The sequence below is a fragment of the Rhinoderma darwinii genome, chromosome 7 (genome assembly GCF_050947455.1).
Source record: "Rhinoderma darwinii isolate aRhiDar2 chromosome 7, aRhiDar2.hap1, whole genome shotgun sequence".
In the NCBI taxonomy this organism is placed as follows: Eukaryota; Metazoa; Chordata; class Amphibia; order Anura; family Rhinodermatidae; genus Rhinoderma; species Rhinoderma darwinii.
Window position 1 is genome coordinate 66,341,394 of NC_134693.1, and position 22,367 is coordinate 66,363,760.

Below are 22,367 nucleotides of genomic sequence, written 5' to 3' on the forward strand. Positions count from 1 at the left end.
ATAAGCTGAAATTACGTGTAAATTCCGTATTTTAGAAACTGGTGGGGCACTAATTGAGGGAGTTAGACTAGCCATGGAAGTCTGAATCTCCTTTCTAACTATAGACCTGATGTGTCCATAGGAGGAAACTGCTCTTCTTTTAAACCCATTATATATACCGGCTTGACATAATGGATTTTTGTAAAATGGAGATAACTTCTTACTACAAAGAGCACACTATTTCATGTGAGGGTTATCCAATCTGGATTTTAGGGAGGGCTACTTGTCTCCCTAAACAATAGAAAAACACACAAACCCTTTTCAGTAAAACTACTTACTAGATCAGGGTTTTCACCAGACTCTGAGCGGGAAGCAGACTGTCCATCCATGATGCCAGTGAGCTAACCAGGAACAGGACAGAAAGGTTTTTGCCATAAGTTCACACCCCTTTATAGACCTAACATCAGGTGTTCGAACGGGACACCAGTAAGTGCCGCGATCTCGCAAAATTTTCCAGACCCCTCCCAGATCATTGTGTTCCCCCTAAAGGTGGCTACGGGTTTGTAGAGAGATCCTGGCTTGATTCTCTAAGTGTGAGATTACGTGATTCCACTGGATGCCTCTCTCCACATGTATACGACTTCTGGTTAGCGGGGAAGAAGTTTCTGGATTGGCTAGGGAACCCATAAAGGAATTGAAGCTCACTGCACACATAAAACACTCCCGGAGAGCAGTGCAAAACAGTCCTGTCTCTAATAGCAGACCGGAGAAAGACTCTTCCAACTCCTTGACCTCAGTTGCTAAAAGGAGGAAACTTCCTGCCAGCCACAAGAAAACCCCTCAGCTGCCTTAGCAGGTGCACCAATCTGCCTGTTGGTCCTAGTAGGTACAGGAAGACACAGGAGGTGATCGATGGGGAGGGTCTTTTTAACCTCTCTGTGGTTGGGTCATGGAGGGTGACTGGGGGACACTGGAATCTTATTGATACAGTGGCCATAAATACATGTACACACCTCATTACTTTTTCCATAGCTTAGATATTTCTGTGTGTTTTTAAACAGCACCTTGCACGAGAGGTTTCTAGAAAGCTTAGTAAAGAAGTGAGGGTCGCAATTTTGGTTCTGCAATTCTATCAAAAGGATGATTATTCTTTTCCTTGGTGTCTTCGGCTACTATATTCTACAAGATGGTCACTATGTAATTAAAGTTTTCCTCCAGTTGCTAATAGGGTAAAAGTTAAATTTGCACAAAATTATAAAGATGACGTAAAATCTACCTGGAACTCTTGTGGTAAAATAATTCTTCCAAGTAGTGATAAAAAGTCTAAAACTCCCAACTTTACATGTGATGTGGAGTCTTCTTGACACAAACATGAAATCAAGGAAACAACCTTAAACAAAAGAAATTGTTCTGTAAACATAAATTATGCAATTATGTCTTCACATAAACCAAATAATGGGAGTTATCCACTTAATGCTGCACAGTAAAACTAGAGGCTACATGGTAGACTGTCATGAAACAATGTGGTTTAACACGGTTATCTAGTCATTTCACACTATAGCTATAGGCTGAAGCTAGGAGGGTGAGACATCTGTTCTTTGAGTTTTCCTGGATGTGAAATTTCAAGTCACTAGTTTTATATACAAGAACTTGTAAGGCAATGATAAATATGGACATGCAATTTTTTAGATGCCAAGAGCTAGACAAATTGCTTGTAAAGATTTTAAATTGTTTTTACATCATGGACTGTGAGTTCTCAAATTTGACAGAGATTTTTAAATTAAAACGTTAGTTTTTATTAATTAGAAGATTTAGGTGCGTGATGTGTTAAATAAAAAGAGGGCATACCTGTTTCAGCATGGCAGTTTCTATCTTTTTTATAACAAATGCAAACAAATCCAAAAAAAGGCATAGAATTTCTAGCAAGAAAGGTTGTTCAGCGACCTGTTAGAAAAAAATATGTTTTTAAATATTTTAATATAATAAAAACGTTTAAAAAAAATCTTCCATATACAGGTTACGAACATAAAAAGAAGAGCCGTTTTAACACAATAAGTTTAAGGCGTTTCTCAAATACAATTCTCAAACGTTAAAAAATTTGACTCACATGACAGTTGTACACACACTGCGGTTTTGTAATTATTAACATTTCATGAAACCAAATAAATTTATGTATCACTGCCTATATGAACGATTAAAATTGAATTTTATTGTAGACATCAACGACTAAAACATGGGCTAAATAGCCAAAGAAACTATTAGAAGCGTAAGCACGGCGACCAGTCGGGGGGTGCAAATGGATATTGTGTTTATCTGTATACACCTCCAAATGCCTGAAGATTTCTACCCCTTCAAATTATAATAGAACAGCTGGTCATCACCGCCACTAGAACTGTGTCCCAACGCGTTTCAGCACCCCTTGATAGCAGGGTGCATCATCAGGGGTCACAATGTTTATTAATTCAAAACACCAAGAGGCCGGTTAGCACCAGTTGCATGCTTTAACATTCACCCGGCTTGTGCACGACACTGGTCAAACACGAGCGGAGTGAACGCTGGCCATATATAGTAGTAATCCCTCCCACCATACGAGGACACAGCGCCCGGCTGGCCAATCCCATGCAAGCACACGCCAGTGACGTCACCTGCATGAGGCGAGCCCCCGGATGCACAGTGAGGCCGTGGGTGAGAGGGAAGAAAGGGTCCCTAGTAACCAGGGATCATTAGGCGGCTATGTAGAGAACTGGTGGACAATTGCTGGCAATCAATAGAATGACAAAGACGCTTAGACATGAAGAGGAACCAAATCATGATATAGACCCAAATGTGAAGAATGTAGCAATCAGCTATTGCAAGGCTGCGCCGCTAAATATAGGGGGTAGGATGATGAGCATAAAGTGGCAAACGACTGGAGATATATAAATGCTCAGGGGGACTAGTATAGATATATACATATATAGGGAATGTATGTGCCTTATTTAAACACACCAGTAGGAATAATGTGATGGGGGTCGGCTTATAAGAAACAATTAAAGGATAACTGTTCATTGAGGCACGCAGGTTTAACAGTCTGCATGCGAAAAATCCATTGTGTCTCTTTTTGGAGAATCTTCTTATTCAAATCCCCACACCTAGCAGATGGTCGTATATGTTCAATCCCCTGGAATTTGATGACTATCATGTTGCCAGCATGGCACTCCCAAACTTGCCTTGCCACCGGAGTATCCTCATTTCTGTGGATATCACCTATGTCGTCCCACAAACACATGAAATGAGATAAACAATTCCTCTTGTTTTGCAATGAAAGACCTATTATCAAACGTCCTCCCTGTAGTGGGAGTACGAAAATTATTGTGGCATGTTATGGAGTCACAAGCCTTGCATGATCCGCATATGAAAGTGCCCTTAATGCCATGTGTAAGCCAGGACGTGGGAGAGGTAGGTTGCAGGTGGCTATGTACCAAGCGGTCCCTGATGTTTCTACCCCTCCTGTAGGTCACCAGTGGTCTGTCACCCACCAAACTTCCAATGTCAGGGTCTGTTTTAAGAATCCCCCAGTAGGCTTGTAGGACCCTCATCACCTCCTTGTTAGATGAATCGTACGTCCCTATAATACGTATCTGCTCATCAGTCGACCGCTTCCTAGGAATAAAGAGATCACTCCTATTACAGCTTAGAGCATTTTGATATGATCATCTCAAGACTTCGCGAGGATAGCCTCTCCGAAGGAATCTGTTTTGTAAGTCTGTTGCAGCTATTCCAAAGTCTGTGATGGTGGAACAATTCCTACGTACCCTCAGGTACTGTCCCTTGGGTATCCCTCTTTTTAATGGTCCGGGGTGCCAGCTATCCCACCTGAGAAGACTATTGGTCACTGTGTCCTTCCTATAGATGCTAGCTTGAATGCATCCTTGTTCAGTCTTGAAAATGTTGATGTCGAGGAACGTCATTTTGCGGTCATGGATTTCAGAGGTGAAAAAGAGCCCCATCTCATTGACATTAAGGATGGCCACAAATTCATTGAACTGTTCCCTGGTTCCCGTCCAGAGAATCAAACCTTCGTCAATGAATCTTAGCCACAGGAGAATCAATGATGTCCATTTATCCATGTCCTCGTTAAACACAACCTTACTCTCCCACCAGCCCAGGTATAAATTGGCATATGAGGGGGCGCAGGGGCAACCCATCGCAACCCCCTGAGCTGGTGATAGTATTTCCCATCAAACAGGAAGAAGTTGTGTTCAAGGACAAATCTAAGTAGGCTAACCACAAACTCGTGAGCCTGAAAATGTAGTCCCCTTTCATTCAGGAAGTCCCCCACAGCCCTACATCCAGAGGTATGGGGTATAGAGCTGTAGAGGGCCTCAACATCTAGGGAGGCCAGGTGAACACCGGTGTCACACCTAATGCCCTCAAGTCTTCTAAGTACATCCATTGTGTCGCTGACGTAGGATGGAAGAGTCAATACAAGAGGATTAAGAATTTGATCAATATAGTGACCGGCATTTTGGGTCAAATTATCAACCCCTGATACAATGGGGCGACCCTTCAGAGGAGATGTGCCCTTATGCGTGTGCTTGCATGGGATTGGCCAGCCGGGTGCCGTGTCCTCGTATGGTGGGAGGGATTACTACTATATATGTCCGGCGTTCACTCCGCTTGTGTTCGACCAGCTGACCAGAGTCGTGCACGAGCCGGGTGAATGTTAAAGCACGCAACTGGTGCTAACCGGCCTCTTGGTGTTTTGAATTAATAAACATTGTGACCCCTGATGATGCACCCTGCTATCAAGGGGTGCTGAAACGCGTTGGGACACAGTTCTAGTGGCAGGGATGACCAGGTGTTATATTATGATTTGAAGGGGTAAAAATCTTCAGGCATTTGGGGGTGTATACAGATAAACACAATATCCATTTGCACCCCCCGACTGGTCGCTGTGCTTACGCCTTTAATGGTTTCTTTGGCTATTTAGCCCATGTTTTAGTCGTTGATGTCTACAATAAAATTCAATTTTAATCGTTCATATAGGCAGTGATACTCATTTTGAACATAAGTGAACGTATATCTATTAATATCAATACAACGGTAATTGTGTAGTGTTAATCCAAATAAATTTATGCAGCAAACCATAACACAAATCAAATCAATTGTTCACTATACCATATAAAGAAAATATAGCATTTATCATTATTATATATTGTATTCCCAGCCTGCAACTGTTCCAAATTGTGTGGTACAATACTAATGCTGTTCAGTCGGTACTACCCAAATATCCCTTCAGCTATTTGGACGGGACATCTGAAATGCAGATGCTTGAAGAATCAACAAGTCTAAGCACCTGAAGATCCAGGTGCTCCTAAAGTACATTTAGTTAACACAGTAATGTGGCCGAGGGAAGTAGACTTGCTGGCTGGTACTGCTCGGAGGAGATTGTGTGGTGGCAGAAGAATTAGTGTGGAGTAAATATAAATAAATCTGAGTAGAAAGATCCCTTGCTAAGCAAGCACTCCATTACAATTTCAAAATATTTGGACTATTTGACAGTTTCTACTGATTATAATGGATAATGTACATCCCCTTTTTTTTCCAGTAGTCCTCACCTGCTTCACGCTAAGAAGTGACCATAGCTGAAAAATAATTTCTATCACATCATACTGCTGCTGTGCGTCTAGATTCCCCTCGGAAAAATTACATGCTGTCAACATTGCTGAAAGTGACAGCTTCTGTGAATATAAAATTATGATGTTAAATACGGGACAACTAGTGCACAAAAGAAAAATTCAATCATATCCCCCTCAATATAAACATAATAAACGTTGAAAAGCTATGATCTGAATAGTAAGAAAAAAGTTATTTTTATATTTGTCAGAGGAAAAAAAGGTATTAACTAAGTCAGTTAATGCAGTTTTGATGCTAATGTGCAGACTATACGTTTTGTGTCAGGGGTCTGCCCATGTAAGAATTTTAATCACTAAGTAACACATTTTTTTGTGCTATAATCGCTTGTATAGACAAAGGTGCATTAAGGTGATCATAAGTGTAAACTACTGGGTACATATTTTACAATTTTAATAGAGCCTTTTACATTATGCTGGTATACGATGGGGAGAGAGCGCTAAATTGAAACTTACCAGTTGCTTTATGTCCTCAAGTGTACACTTGCCCTTAAGCAAATTTCTGCACTGTGACAATGCTGCTGTGAATAGGCCCGTTTCAACCTGTGATCTTAAAGCACTTGGTAGGGATGATATTGAAACATGCTGCCAGAAAGATACATTTTCTGCTTGGGCTGGAGGAAACTGTTTGACAAACTCGACCTAATGTAAAGAACATGGCAAGTTTAGAACCTTGATTCGTAATAAACTAAAATAGTTTAGGATAACACTTTCTTAAAAGGGCACCTCTAGTGAAAAATGTGAAATTCACTGTAGCTCCTCATGTACACTACCTTTGCAAAGGGTTTCTCTTCAAAAAGGTCAGCCAATTGTGCCGCAGACCTCTTATTTTTTTCTAATTTACAAACAGGACGTTATTACTCATGTAACAGAGCAGCTGCCTGGGCTCTCCGACTACCAGGCTGCAAGCTGACGTTACACTTGCCTTCCATCCCCCAACCCTTCTCAAACTGCAGAGAGAGACTGCCTGATTTAACCAGTGCAGATGGGCAGTGACTTAACTACCGCTGTAGCAGCCATAGCAGCTGCTACCGGGCCTGCAGCTGGAGGTGGGGCCCGTGCCACCCGGCCTGACAAATAACAGTATATGCCTGGGGTAGCATGGGCCCCCTCATTCCCGGCGGCGTCACTAGCACTGGGCGACTGCGACTTTTAATTGGATCTGCGTACTTACGACACAGATACAATTGAACACTATTGCAGAGCAGGGAGCTAGCTTCCTGCTCTGCCGTTTACTAGGCTACAGGCGACGTTAGGCCTGCAGCCTATAAGGTGCTGGGAGAGGATCCCTGTGGAGGCCTGCGCAATGACATCTCGGGATCACGCCGCCCTAGGCAAGGGTCCCCTCTCAGTTTGCGGAGGAGCAGGTCCGTTTGTCGTGGGAACGGGGCTAGGCGAGTGAGGTTTTATATTTGTTTGGGGCGGCACTATGTATAAGGGGGGCTCCCGGGGCTGTGTGGCACGAATATTATGTGGCACTACCTACAAGATGGGTATGTGGAACTATCTAAAAGGGGTGTGACCCGATGCTAAAAGTTTCCGGTCAGTTTTTTTAATAACTATTATGACTATGAAATAACATAATTAAGTGATAACAAATATCATATCAGCGCTTAACTGTTTGTTATACTTTTTGTAACCCTGTAACTAAAAGGTTAATATTAGTACACTTGGCAGCCTAGCGGTATTTTCACATAGCCACAGAACTGATAAATGTTCATTGTCGGGAGGGTGGGGGGTGTTTGTTGCGAGGGATGGGGGCCAGTCTTTTCTAGTTACACCCCTGGCCGATGGTGCTGTGATCACACGATTTACAAAAAACACACAGATAGCTTATCATTCCATTTGGGTCCGATATTTAAGTTATTTTTTATTTTTCTCTCTCAGCAAGGAGTTAATAAAGGACTGAAGTAATACAAGTCTCCACCTACTCTGCCCCATAATAAAATAAAAGTGCAGCCTGTAAAACTACATTCACACAACAGCGAAAAATGGCCGTGTGACGGACGTTTTTTTTAACAGCCATCACACGTCAGTTTTCATAACAGTGTAGTACTATGGCTGTATTCACAAGTCCGGTTATATTTTTATTTTTTTAACGGCCGTGAACACGGACCGTCAAAAAAACCCTGACAAATGAAATCAGTTTTTATAACCACCATGAAAAACGGACGTTTTCAGAACAAGGGAGTTCTACGGGTGTATTCACACGTCCTATTTTTGGCCGTTTTGACGGCCCCATGGTTCCCATAGAAGTCAATGGACCAGTTTTTACTGTACATTTTTTATGAATCAATCCCTGTAACGGCCGGTAAAAACTGATCCCGGCTGAGAATTCCCCGCACACAGCACTACTTTAAGCTCTGAGCCCGGGGAAGTCCTTGACATTACTATCCATATATGGACAGTGATGTCGGGCTTTCAACTGTGGAGTCCCCGGCCAGAGCATCGAGAGATCTCCTGCAGGGGACCCGTCTCCCTCGGACACCTCCCATAGATAGCGGCACCCCCCTCCCCCGGAAATGGCACGGCACTCCCCCCCTCCAGATAGCGCCGCTGTAGCTCCTTGAAGGAGCGGAATCCCTGGCCGACGCTCTGGCCAGGGGATTTTGCCACTGGAGAAGCCCCTGGCGATACTGTTTATATATGGACAGTGACGTCAGTGGCTACCTCAGGGGATTCCGCTAATGGGGGGTTAGTGCGATCTACAGGGGTGTGGCGCTATCTACTTGGGCACTGTGGCACTATATGGGGGTGTGAATATCTACAGGGGACACGGTTGTGGCACTTTTTATGTGGGCACTGTGGCACTATGGCACTATCTACAGGGTCATTGCAGCACTACTTACATGGGCACTATGGTGTTTTCAGGGGGTTTGGACAATAAAACCAACAAATTAAATCCATCTGTTTTTTTAACGGCCTTGAAAAACGGATGGAAAACGGTCATTAAAAATGGACAGACAGACGGGAAATGGATTAAAATTTGGAGACACACGGATGTAAAACGGCCATGAAAAACTGACAGTTGATCAGTTTTTAATGGCCATTTTTTTCACTATAATGTGAATATAGTCTTACGCTACATTCACACGACAGTAAAAAAAAATGTCCATTAAAAACTGATCAACTGTCAGTTTTTCATGGCCATTTTACATCAGTGTATCTCCAAATTTTCACCCATTTCCAGTCCGTCTTTAATGGCCGTTTGACATCCGTTTTGCATCAGTTTTTCATGACCGTTAAAAAAAACTGATGAATTTCATTGGTCAACCCTCCTGTATATGATGCCCCACAGCCCTCCTGTATATGATGCCACACAGCCCGACATGAATGCCCTACATACTCACCGATGCAGCACTGTCTTTTTCAGGTAAGGTCCCTCATTTTGACGAGATCTGCGGTGACGCGATGACACAGACTCACCGCGCCGCCTTCGCAGAACCCGCGAGACTAGCAACCAGATCAGGAAAAAGTAGGCGCTGCATCGGTGAGTGTGTGCCGTTAAAAACTGATCCATTGACTTCTATGGGGGCCGTCAGGCCGTTAAAACTGCCAAAAATAGGACATGTCCTATTTTTTTGATGCCCATTATTCACGGGCCGTTAAAAAAACGGCCGTGTGAATACGCCCATAAAACATCATTGTACTGAAAATGGCCGTGTGACAGCTGTTAAAAGAACGGCCGTCACACAGGCTTTTATCACTGTCGCGTGAATAAGGCCTTAGGCCTCATGCCAGTTTTTTTTGTCAGGATGCTATCCGTTGTTTTAACTGAGAGTACCCCGACACATTAATTTCAATGGGGCCATGCACACTTCCGTTGTATTAACGGAACCCTGTGGCCATTCCATCAAAAATAGGACAGGCCCTACTCCTATCCGTTTTTGACGGAACAGTCTCGGCCTTTTCGTTGATTTGGTCCGTGAAACAACGGACTGCACACGGAAGCCATCCGTGTGCGGTCCGTGTTTCACGGAACCGTCATTAGCGGCCGTACACTGGCCGTCGGAAGTGTGCATGTAGCCTTAGGGGGAGACCTCGACAAGAAATTATTGCAGGAAGAGGTCCGCTGGATCTATAGACTTAATCGTCTAAATGGACTTAACGAAGGCTTTACATTTTCTGCTATCATCTGAAATCATCACATTACTTGTATTTTGTAAATGCATTATTTTGTATAAATTAATTATCCAGTCAAGTAAAAAAACAGAAAGAACAATTTTTTAATTACGATAATTTGAAGTGAATTTATCTATTGAGATGAGGAGAGATCTAAAACATTAATATACAGTATGTTCATTACGTGTAACTTTTCTTTCTGTTATTCAGAACAAGGACAGCCAATTTGGGGTTTCTTTTTTTTTTCTGTAGCTACCATTTTATAAGTGGACCCCTTTATCTGTGATTTTTTTTTGTTGTATACTAGAGTCTGTACATTACTGCAACCTATGTATACTTTGATTTATCATTAATATAGGAGAGCAGAGACTGACCATTACATCTATATGAGTGATAACATTTCTGGGCTCATGGTTTGTTTTTAGAATATAGGCTATGGGTCTTTAATAAGGGTATGTTCACACGGCAGCGTCCGTTACGGCTGAAATTACGGGGCTGTTTCCAGGAGAAAACAGCTCTGTAATTTCAGCCGTAATGGCATGTTGAGGCGCTTTTTGCTGCGTCCATTACGGAAGTTAACTGGAGCTGGTTTTCCATTTAGTCCATGGAAAACGGCTCCATTTACGTCTGAAGAAGTGACAGGCACTTCTTTGACGCGGGCATCTTTTTTACGCCACGCCTTTTGACAGCGGGGCGTAAAAAAAATGCCCATGTGCACAGAACATCGTAAGACCCATTCTAATGAATGGGCAGATGTTTGCCAACGCTATCGAGGCACATTTTCGGACGTAAATCGAGTGGTAAAACGTCCGAATTACGTCCGTAAATAAGCCGTGTGAACATACCCTAAAGGTTATTTTCATTATTAGGAATTATGTGGGTAGAGCAATTCAATACCTTCTGTTAATAGTGTGTGGAATATAGGGTTTGTCGTCATATAGGCAAATTGTGCTTTGTCATGTATGGACAGCGACATTAGGAGCTTCTCTAGGAGCGGAATCCCCGGGCCAGAGCATCGGCAATGCTCAGGCCGGGCATTAAGCTCCAGGAGTAGCCCCTTACGTCACGGTCCATATGTAAACAGTGACGTCAAGGGCTTTTCCAAGATGGAGTCCCCAGCCAGAGAGCTTGCAATGCTCTGGCCAGGGATTCTATAGTTGAAAGCCCTGACATCACTGTCCATATAAAAGGACAGTGACATCAAGGGTTTCCCCGGGCACAGCGCTTAAGGTAGTTTTTAACGGCCGTCACAAGGATTGATTCTTTGAAAAACTGCCGTTAAAAACGGTTTCATCGAGTTCTATGGGGGGCCGTCTGGCTGTAATAACCGCCAAAAATAGAACAAAAAATTACAGTGTAAATAAAGCCACTGCATTTAGAACTACCATTGTTATAAAAACGGTTGCGTGACAGCCGTTAAAAAAACATCCGTCACACTGCCATTTTCCCATGTCGTGTGAACGTAGCCTTCTAGTACAGTGCCTTGTAAAAACATTAACCGCCTAGGTAATTCCAAGACATTTAGGAGTTTCCCCTTGAACCACTCCAGGCTAGATTTAGCAGTATGTTTAGGATCATTGTCCTGCTGAAAAGCGAACCTCCGTTCCGGTACAGTTGTGAAATTAGAAGCGGTTTATGGAAAGTAGATCGAATTATATACCTGGTTATCAGCATCCATTAAAAAGAGCAAACGTCTAAGAAGGACCGTTAGGTGAGCAAGCTGGTAAGCATTGCTAGGGCTTGATTTAACCTGCACAAGGAAGGAAAACGAGAAAAAAGGTTTGTTAAAAAGAACCATGTTAAGTTTGTTCATTGAGGTTAAAATGTAATACCCCTTCAGCACATCAATTTTTAAGAGACTTTCAATTAATGCTGTTCCAGATATCGGGTTAGGTTAATCTCTGACAAGAGGCGAAGGACTTTGGGTAAAATGTTACATCGTGTATGTTTAAGCATAAATCAGGGGTCCCCATCCTAAAATAATGTTTTCTTTTGGCAGTTCAAAAAGTTTAAACAAAGGAGGAAACCCCATTAATAAATATAAATGTTATGAACCTATTATATTGTTATCTACATATTTTGGCATAGTAAACACTCAAATAGGCAATTCCATTAAAAAAATGCAGTGCTAACAGACAGAAAAACATGTAGCAAATATAGGAACATTACACTCCCAAGAATTGGATTAGAGGTGTTAATGTGACTGTCCAGGCTTGGTCTTACTAAGGCTCATTTGCCCCAGTATACGTGAGGCAAAACCTGATGACCTGACTTCTTGCCGAGTTTGTGACAGACCTGTTTATACACAGCAGCTAAACTGGAGAGGCAGAAACTGAGGCAGGAGGTACTGTAGGCACTAACTAATTATTACAGAAGCTAAAAAGCAGCTAGCTCTGAAGTAAATAAATGACAAGTAAGAATGCCCTATAGGTACTGATATATAATGACAATTTGGTCTCCTGAAAAAGCCATGCAGAGCCGACAGGCAGTGAAGTGTACAGGGATTTCCTAGTGCCGCTACCTCTTTGTTCTAGTGCTCAGCAGATGCCACATCAATCAGACCCTCACCGATCAGACATGGATGGCATGACCAAGCAATTTGTCATTAACGTATTTTCTGACGTCACTAACGTATTTTGTGAGCTGTTTTTTTATACTGACGACCTATCCACCGGATAGGTGATTATACAATCATGGGGGTCCGTACCCAGACCCTGCACCAATCAGCTGCTCTGGCTGCTTCCGGGCGCCGGAAGCAGAAGGCTCGGACCACTGCTTCCAGCACTGAACTCTCCTCAATTTTTTTTCTTTTCACACTTAGACTATTCTTGATTTTTCATGTTTTTGCTAAACTAACAAAAAAAATGTTTTACAAAAAAAGACTGATTCGCTCCTCCCTTTATATCAAAATGGCCCACATTCTTTTACACAAGGGAATTACGTGCACAGCTATTCCATTATATATACTAATCATCAGTATTGTCCCTTAGGTGTTCACTGTGACCACATTCACTTGTAGAAGGGACAATTCTGATAAACAGTATATTTTATGGGATAGCTGTGCACGTACTTCTCTTATGTAAAATAATTTGGCCATTCTGATATAAAGAGCATAGAGACAGTCTCTTCTTTCTATATTAGAATGGGCCATATTCTTTTACATACGGGAATTAAATGCACAACAATTCCTCAATTTCTCCTATTACTAAGCAGGCAAAAAAACTGTATATTAGACTGTCTCTCTTATCTCTGCATATAAGACAGGAGAGAGACTGTCTAATTTAAATAAAGGAGACAGAGAGAGAAATTCTGCATTTGAGACAGTCTCTCCTCGCTGTATATCAGGCAGTTTCTCTCCTCTCGGTCTAATTTGCAGAGTGAGAGACTATCTCAAATCTCTCTCTCTCCTCGGTTTACATTAGATAGCTTCGGTCTGTGTGGCCTTCCTCCTTTGCCTTCACACTTGCTTGGCTGCAATGAGCTCTCCATTCTCCTCCTCCTCCCTGGGTCCCTCCTCTTCCCCTCAGAGCCCACAGGATCCAGTATGTGTACATCTGGGTCGCTCATCCTCTCGTTTTCCATTTAGAACATGGCAGGCGGGGCTGGGAAGCGAAGGAGGAGCTCTGGATAGGGAGGCGGCCCAAAAGTTGTGCGGAGGAGGATGAAGATGTCGGATGAAGTGCAGAAAAGGGAGAATCTGATGCTGGACAGGTCGGGGGTCCAAGGAATGTAAGTTTGAAGAGCCTTCTGGACTTGCCAATGCACTAGCAGCTTATGGGCCTGCCATAAGGAGTAGTCGCTTCTGTGGGTTTGTGGCTAATCTCTATTTGACAACTCTGATCAAAATCTTACTTCACTAAAAAAGTGAATGAATCGAATTAGAGTAATTGCCCAGCCTTACCGTTTCCAACAGTTCTCCCATAACAGAGCCAGCCACACAGCGTTTTTATGAAAATGACGTTTTTTGTGGCAAAAACGCTGCTGCCAGATGTTAGCTTGAAGTCAATTGGGAAATATAATACGCCCTACAAAACAAGGCATTTTTTTCAGGTGGCATTTTTTTTTAACTTACGTTTTTTATGTGCGTTTTTCTAAAATCGCAGCAAGCTTTGCATTTTTTGCATTATTTTATGGAATTTGTGTACCATAAATCTCCATCGTTTTTTTTCCCCTCTAACAAAAACACAAATATATATATAGGCATGTATTGCAAAGATGAATCTTTGCATTACATTATCTTTAAATCACATTGATTGCAATGTGAAAAACGCCACCTAAAATAAACGCAGGTAGTAAAACACACTATTAAAAAAAATACAGGTTTAAAAAATTGTCAAAATCTCAATAAAAAAAACTATTGATTTAAAAAAAATAAAAATAAAAAAAAACACCACCAAAAGCACTTTGTGTGGCGCTTTTTTTTTTTTACACCAAAACAAACACTACACAAGAAGTGTGTGGGAAGGAGCTATAGATAGCACATCATGATCCCACAATGAGTTGTAAAATAGAACGCGGAGCCAATAAAATAGTAAAATATCTTTAGGGTGTGTAGACAAAAAGGCAGTGTGCTATATCAAAGGAAGTTTCGTGTACGCTATAAAGATGTTTCCTCTTGCTGTATTTAGACATAAAAGTGACAGCATACAACAGGCGAATACAGAACCAATACGACATCCCATCAATAACTTACCAAGAGTGCTATAATCGTAACATGGTGAGCACAGAGTTCTGCAGTTCCATATCTGAATGTATTACAATAGAATAAAAATTAACAATTAATAAACTTTTTAAATGGGAAAGGTTGCCACGCAGACAAGATGTAATTGATCTTACCGTGCTAAGAAACACCACACGTCAATGGCCAACAGAGACTCTAACATTCTAGCACTGAGAACAGCGTTTAGCAGAGCGTGCTCCTGCAACATACAGAACGACATAGCGGCGTCATTAATAAGAACTTGGAGCTATTCGGGATCATAACAAACCACTGAAAGAACTATGAAGGATAGCTAGGAGGTTTCCAGCAAACCAGGGCAATGCAATAGGCACACTTCATTATATTCATCTAGTTCCTGGAGTTACCTGTTTTTACAATAATATTGCTCTATCAACGGTCCACAATTTACTTGTATATGGAATAGTAAAGTAGAAGGGAATGGAAGACTGAGGCAAAACGACTGCATATCTCAATTAATGTGGTGCTTAAACTTCCTATCCATAACAGCATTTCTATTTAGGGCTGTACAAGAGTTCTGAGAAGGATACGGTCCCATCTATATTTTTGGTATGACAAGATTATTTTTATATGGCATGGACTTACCAATTCAGCAAAGCACCCCGGAGGAAGTAATACAATACAGGCACAAATGTGGGTGCAGACATATTGATAAAAAGTCAGATTTAATAGGTCTTGGCCTTTCTCGTACTCCGGCTGCAGAAGAACTGGAAGGGCCATCTCCGGAGAACATCTTGCAAAGCTCTGGAGCACAGCTTTAAATATAGACATTCTAAAACAAATTGGCAAAAACAGCTGTTAATTCTTTAAAGCAATTTTTTCGGCAAAAAAAATAAAAAGTAAAAAATATGAATAAGTCGTCAAATTTTCCACATAAATACAGGATTTTAACCAATTTTGTTAGCTTACTTACTGTATAATGAAAAAAAAACAAAAAACTTCAATTCAATATATTTCCTGTACATACCTTTCTAATGATTTGCTACTTGAGCACCATAAAATTTGTAGCTCATCAGGAAGAGTGGGAAGTTTATTCATTATGTGTATTAGAAGCAAACAATGAGGGAAGTGATGCTCAGGTGGAAGCTCTAAATAGAAAAACATTAGTGTTCAGTGAAATCAATAGTTCTGCATCTTTTCGCTTTGTATTTCAAAGTGTCACTCTGGGTCATGTAGAGTAAAATGTAGAGTGTGCAACTCTACATTTTACATTATTGTGACCTGCACTAAAACCACAAACCTATTCAGATAAGCTAGCGTTACAATCTAGTCACAAAAATACCCAATGACACATTTCTTACCTTGAAATTCATTTAAGATGAACTCCATAAATGGCCTAAAGGACAGCAATTGGAGAATAAGTTCTTCAAGAACCACTAAAAATAGACTGTTGATTTCATGTTTATGAGTGTCCAACATGGACACTGCAGATAGACTTGGAGGAAACAAGCTAGAAAAAAAACACAAAAAAAAACACAGTAAGCAAATATTTTTTCCAGTAAAATGATAAATACCATTAAAGTCATTGGGATGGGAGCCATTGAGCTCTGTCATGCGACAGACCAAGCATGTAAGCGGTTTTTTTTCCTACGACTGACCAAAACAGAAAACCGAGAGCAGATGCGAGCACAGCATTATAAAACATTTTTATATAAACTCTTGCATTTTTAAATGCCTGTTAATATGCTTTAGTATGACCAGGCCACATTCCAAATGTTTGTTTTTCCATAGACTGTGGACTTACAATGTCAGATACAAATGTTAAACAGAGTAATGTCAGAATTGCGGATTTCCCAGAGACTGGAAGTCCTCCATCTCCAACTCTTCCTCTTATGCTACCCAAACTTTCCGGCAAATCAGTGCTTTATCTAAAGCTTTACACACAGAAATGTTTCTATTAATAAAAATGTTTCCATCGTACTCACTTCAGACCTCCCAACCTTCCCGGATTCAGCGAGACAGTCACGGATTCTGGACGGTGTACCGGGCGGCCGGTGATATACCCCGATGTCAACTGTATCTGCGTCCTCAGATTGAATCTAATGCTGAACCAAGGAACCATCCCCTCCCTGCTTCAGTATTAGTATAGAGCGGAGGAGCAGAGGGAGCTCCTCCACTAGTCGAGTACTCCCCAGGCACAGCGTTACTTTCACATATAGGGACAGTGATGTCGGGCTGTCAACTATGGAGTCCCCGGCCAAGGCAACGATGGCTCTCTAGCCGGGGATTCTGCTCGTGGAGTAGCCCCTGGTGTCACTACTCATATATGGCCAGTGATGTCAGGGGCTACTCCTGGAGCAGAATCCCCTGCCAGAGCGTTACTAGGGATTCCGCTCCTAGAGGGAACCCCTGACATCACTGTCCATATATGGACAGGGACATCAAGGTCTCCTCCTGGAGCGGAATCTCCGGCTACAGTGTGGCCAATTGTTTGACTGGGGATTCCGCTCTTAGAGGGAGTCCCAATGGCGCTATATTCATGGGCGTGTGTGCCACTATTTACATGACCACTGTGGCACTATATGTGCACAACGTACAGGGGACACTGTGGCTCTATCTACAGGGGCAGTGTAGCACTAGCTACATGGGCACTGGCACTTTATATGTGAGCACTGGCACAAGGGCCAGCTAAAACGGCATTATACTGTATAGTGGCCACTAATGAGACATTATACTGTATGGGGGCAGATGTGGGTGCTAATGCTGTATGGGAGGCACTGTGGTATTATACTGTATGGGCTGCAGCTATAGGGGCATTATACTGTGGGGGAGTTCTATGGGGCAGTATAGTGTGCGGAGGCACTATGGGAGCATGATACTGTGTGGGCTGAACCGGGTATGTATGGGCGGCGGAGATTGGGCGGGGATAGAGGTATGGCTTAAATGGGAAAAAATTGTCGTGCCACAGCGGTTGTCCCTCTTTGCAATCCTTGAAAGTTGGTAGGTATGCTTACTAGAATCATAATACTTCTCCCATATAAAAACAATTACACACACACAAAACGACGGTCTGAACGTGAAAAATGTTTAGCATGTACAATCAACTTTTATTTATAAATGTGCACCTGTGATTATCGTCATCACATGCTATGGCAATCAAAAATGGTCATATCGCAGCATGTTAAGCCAGCTTTACTATCTGATGTGGGGTTATACCAGGATTTGTCATACTCTTTTCCTCAATAGTCGGAAAAAAAACATCACTCACCTATGAATCTGCAGGTACAATTGATGAAGACAAACACAGGATCCTGCTAAAAATTGTATGAATTCCTTAAAAATATAAAAAATTTAAATGTTAATTATACAAATACACAGCGAAATAAATAATAATAAAAAAATTGCTCTTGTACTTTTGTGAGGGACAAAATCTGAAAATATGACAGTCAGCAAAGGCTTCAGCTGCGGCTTAGTGGAGGACAATAGGTCATCCCTGAAATGGTGGCATTGGTCACCCATGGGCTCCCATGTTTTAAAAAAAAAAAAAACATACACCACAGAATAATCCCCTACTGGGATAAAATACAAACTTTATTAAACACCATCACTCGCACTTCCACCATTAACCCCCCTCTACTGTTTCTTTGGCTGCATCTTTTTTGTGCAGCCAGAGCGCTCATACCACTGGAAAACTGACCAGACCCCCCCCCCCCCTATAAGCCACCGGCTTAGAAAGGGAGCCCAACTAGCCAGAATGGAAGAGATGTCCTATCTAGAACTGCACCACTACACGAAATGTAAAAAAAATATGGTCACCGTGGCTATCTTTTTGCAAAGACCGCAATTATAAGCACCTGTGGGCAGATAGTCCCGCTGAATTGTGCACATAGATCCTTGGACGTGTCCATTTCATATCCTAACTTTCCTGATCTGCACCACTAGACCTAACTATAGATCCCTATCCTAGTGATAGTTGGCACAGCAGATGTTTTACAGTTTTCCAATTTGTCCTTGACTTGTTTGTGTGTACATACATACCCATGTTACATATAATGCTCTCTTATTGCCACAATTTACTTGTATTGCTATAAGTTTTTCTATTGGCATATTGATATCCGTTTTGCTTAAAATCAAATAAAAAAAATTTGGAAAAAAAACCCGTACACCATTTAATTTTTTGCGCCATGCCGCTTTTTGCAATAGTGCAGCAGACTGCGTTATTCCATACAATTGAAAAAAGGTACACTGAGGTATTCCAGCCCAATGGAGGCAAAAAGGACGCTCCCTTCGCCTCAGTCAGATGAATGGGGCTATAAATAAAGTTTGACATATGTGCCGGGAAATTTTGCGGTGCATACGCCAAGTGGACATCGCAAACGAATGAAGATGAATTTAAAAACTTTGGGAAGATGTCAAGCTGAAATTTAATTTCTTTCCTGGAGTTTCGCTTTAACAGGGTGGTACTACATCTTCAGTATATATATATATAAAAAAACATATGGATAAAAAGGTAGCTTACCTTGGTGTAGTGCACAAGGGAGTTGGCTAAGAATCGACAGAGCTTTACGGTTTTTTGGAATAATCTTTGGTCCGTGCTTCCCTAGTCAAAATAAAAGTATTTTGTTAAAGATTGTTTAGTTATATTTCAATAAGGGTCTACACACACACACACACACACACACACACACACAATTTGCATGGAGCCTATACAACAGCATGTGTATTCTCTCCAGGTACTGTATGCTCCGTGAGGCACCCGAGTCCTCCCTGGCAGCAAGTAGCATTGCATGCCACAATTTTTTTTCTTGTGAATTTTTTTCATAATGAGTCAGAAAAAACCTTCAGTGTAAAATCGAGGGAACACTTACATACAGTACAGGCAACAGCATTTTATGGGTGCCATATTACAAATCTGTACCACACTAAATCTGTGAGACAGCAGCCGTGTATGTTATAATTATGAATTACCACCAGCAGTGATAATTTGATAAATGGGAATACCCCTTTAAAAACAATTACTTAAAATGTACAGGCAAAGCTGAATTTATGTACCATATAACTAACTGTATGTGGCGTCAATTTATGTCAGCTAAAGGACACATTTTTCTTAAGCAGGTGTAGAGAAGAAAAAAAAAAGTGTTCAGTTTAGGCCGATGTTTGCATTAGAGCTTCGTGTGCTTTTCCCCTTTAATATTTTACGCCCCCCAAAGAAAATCACAGCAAACCCCTTGAACTCTTACACTCAACAATTCTCCTCGGTTCTCCCATCGCCCGTCTCATCCCAGTTTGTTGTTTGGCAAGCTGGTTCATGGCGTTTCGTCCACGTGATAAGACATTCCATTGTGCTTTTGCATTGGAAAATATCCTCGCAATTGGATGGAATCAACAAAACTACGTTTCTGCCAGTAACCCCATTACATTCTATATGTATCAATAGGAAAACATCCACCTATTGTTTAAATAGATCTTTAGTGTATCTTAACAGCCGTTCCAAAGCAAGTAAATTTCAGTGCTGTAAAAACTGGACACCAGACCTGTTAACCCCTTAAGGCCCTATTACACGGGCCAATGATCGAGCAAACGAGCGTTCATACGAATGCTCTTTCCCGATCATTGCCCTGCGTAAACAGGGCAACGATCAGCCGATTAACAAGCAAAGGTTCATTCATCGGCTGATCTGCTCTTTTATCCAGCATTAAAAAAATCATCATTGTCGGCAGCACATCTCCCTCTGTAATCAGGGAGACACGCTGCCGATATGATAACGTACGGGGACGAGCGATCGGAGTAACGACTGCTCGTCTCTATACATAGCCCCTTGTGAAAGGAGCAAAACGATCGCCAATCAACGAGCTGTCTCGTTGATCAGCGCTGGTTTTCATGGCCCATATTGGGCCGTGTAATAGGACTGTGAAAGGAAATGTATTTTTCCAAAGTGTTTTATACCTACTGTATACCTTATATACTTATATCCTTATATGTTTGTACAAGTTAGTTATATTAGAAGGTAGGTGCTCTGGGACTTTAAGGCATAGTGCCGTGTGCAAAACACTACACAGCAATAATAATAATTAAAATTGGGAATCATAGTGCCGTGTGTAAAACACTACGCAGCAATAATAGGGAAGATGAGGGAATGGCCCCTCTAAGAGCCAATTGAGTTGTGGAACGATATCTAAACTTTCTGACTGATCTGTTATTGTCATTTTGTTATTGTCCGACTATAAATATCCGTGCTGATAAGAATAAAGTAGAAGCATTTTCATACAGTAACGTGTTTGTGTGTTTTTGCTACTCCGAGCTGCTCATATTCATGAATTGATTTTTAAAAGGTAATTTGGAGCTGGATGGAACTCAAGACGTAGTGGGATGCTAAATTGCACTCACAGGACCCTTAGTGATCTGCCTATTTTAGGTCTTCATGCCCAAGTAATTTTTTTCGTTTTTCCATTGTCTCATTCAAACCGCTAAAACATTTTCATTTTTCCGTCGACACAGCTGTACAGTATGAGGACTTGTTTTTTGCAGGATAAGTACCGTATATGTCGGCGTATAAGACGACTGGGCGTATAAGACGACCCCCAACTTTTACCCTTAAAATATAGAATTTAAGATATACTCACCATTTCGTGCAGGAGCGCTTCACTATGGCCATCGGCGGCAGGACCCAGGACTCTGTCTCTTTGAACTCGCGCATGCGCAGATAGGCGAGGTACATGATGGGGTTAATTACTATTAATGTGAGGAACATGGAGGGTAAATTCATCGCACCTCGCGCCTCACATTAATAAGTGAATGAAAGCCGTGTTTATTTCATTTTTTTACAGCGTACACATCATAAATGATGCAAAAACATTGTTGTCCGCGCCATTACTGAATGTGTGTATTTTATGTATTGAGACTTATTTTAATGTTTATTGTAAAAAAGGTGAAGGTGTATTTTTTTTAAAATGTAACCATACTTTGTTTTTACTTTATTTTTAAACTTTAATGTACTGACATATATCAGATATGTGCCAGTACATTAGCCTGTGGACGGATAGCACACAGGCAGTTGTTAGGACATACTTGGGTATATCCTAACAACAAGAGATATGGTCAGACAGCCCTGGGGTCCGTCAATAGACCCTGGGCTGTCTGCCCATATATGGTATGGCCCTCGATCGCGTCACAGGAATTCCCTGTGACGCGATCCAGGGGCATCCCCCCTTCTCACTTTCCCCTGAATGCTGCAGTCAGCTGTGATCGCAGCATTCACGGGAATAACGGCGGAGATGAGAGGTTCTCTGATCTCCGGCGTTATAGAGCGGGGCTGCGGCTGTGTAATACAGCCATTGCCCCGCTCCTGACAGGAAGTGCGCGCGCGGTCAGCATGAGGAGATGCGGCCGGCGCTGCACTAATGAGCGGCAGTTCAGGCACTGAAGACAACATGGGGGTGCTTTGTAGCGCGCCCGCCATGTTCTGTCTTCAGTGCCGCAGATCATTAGTGCAGCGCCGGCCGCATCACATGATGCGGACCCCGCGCGCATATGTCAGGACTCAGGAGCGGGGCTGTGGCTGAATTACACAGCCGCAGCCCCGCTCTCATAGTCATGTGTACTATACTGAGCTGTGCGGCTGCAACGTGCATCCCTAATATCCGACAATATCCGGCATATAAGACGACCCCACACTTTTGACATTTTTTTAAGGGTGTAGAAAGTCGTCTTGTACGCCGATATATACGGTAGTATTTTTCAATGGCACCATTTTGGGGAAAACATTTTTAATTAGCTTTCATTAACCTTTTTTTCCGGTTGGGAATAGAAAAAAACTGCTAAATTGTATAGGTTTTTTGTTTTACTACTTTTGCACAATAAAAACACTTCATTTGTTTTTGCATAGTCACATGTCAAGATCCATAACTTTCTTT

At 41.9% G+C, this 22,367-nt stretch overlaps 1 protein-coding gene across 3 annotated transcripts in view; it reads right to left on the reverse strand.

Annotated features, from left to right (window-relative positions):
* FIRRM (FIGNL1 interacting regulator of recombination and mitosis) overlaps nt 1–22,367 on the reverse strand; it is a 171,052-nt gene that overhangs the window by 52,480 nt on the left and 96,205 nt on the right. For all 3 annotated transcript variants that reach the window (XM_075833488.1, XM_075833489.1, XM_075833490.1), the window contains 12 exons: nt 18,974–19,054; nt 17,723–17,787; nt 15,816–15,964; nt 15,482–15,602; nt 15,100–15,286; nt 14,613–14,695; nt 14,470–14,521; nt 11,437–11,526; nt 6,111–6,296; nt 5,580–5,702; nt 1,828–1,923; nt 1,256–1,369 (listed from right to left, as the gene is read on the reverse strand). In XM_075833488.1, the coding sequence (XP_075689603.1) occupies nt 1,256–1,369; nt 1,828–1,923; nt 5,580–5,702; nt 6,111–6,296; nt 11,437–11,526; nt 14,470–14,521; nt 14,613–14,695; nt 15,100–15,286; nt 15,482–15,602; nt 15,816–15,964; nt 17,723–17,787; nt 18,974–19,054 (1,347 nt within the window). The remainder of the gene's footprint in view (nt 1–1,255; nt 1,370–1,827; nt 1,924–5,579; nt 5,703–6,110; nt 6,297–11,436; nt 11,527–14,469; nt 14,522–14,612; nt 14,696–15,099; nt 15,287–15,481; nt 15,603–15,815; nt 15,965–17,722; nt 17,788–18,973; nt 19,055–22,367) is intronic.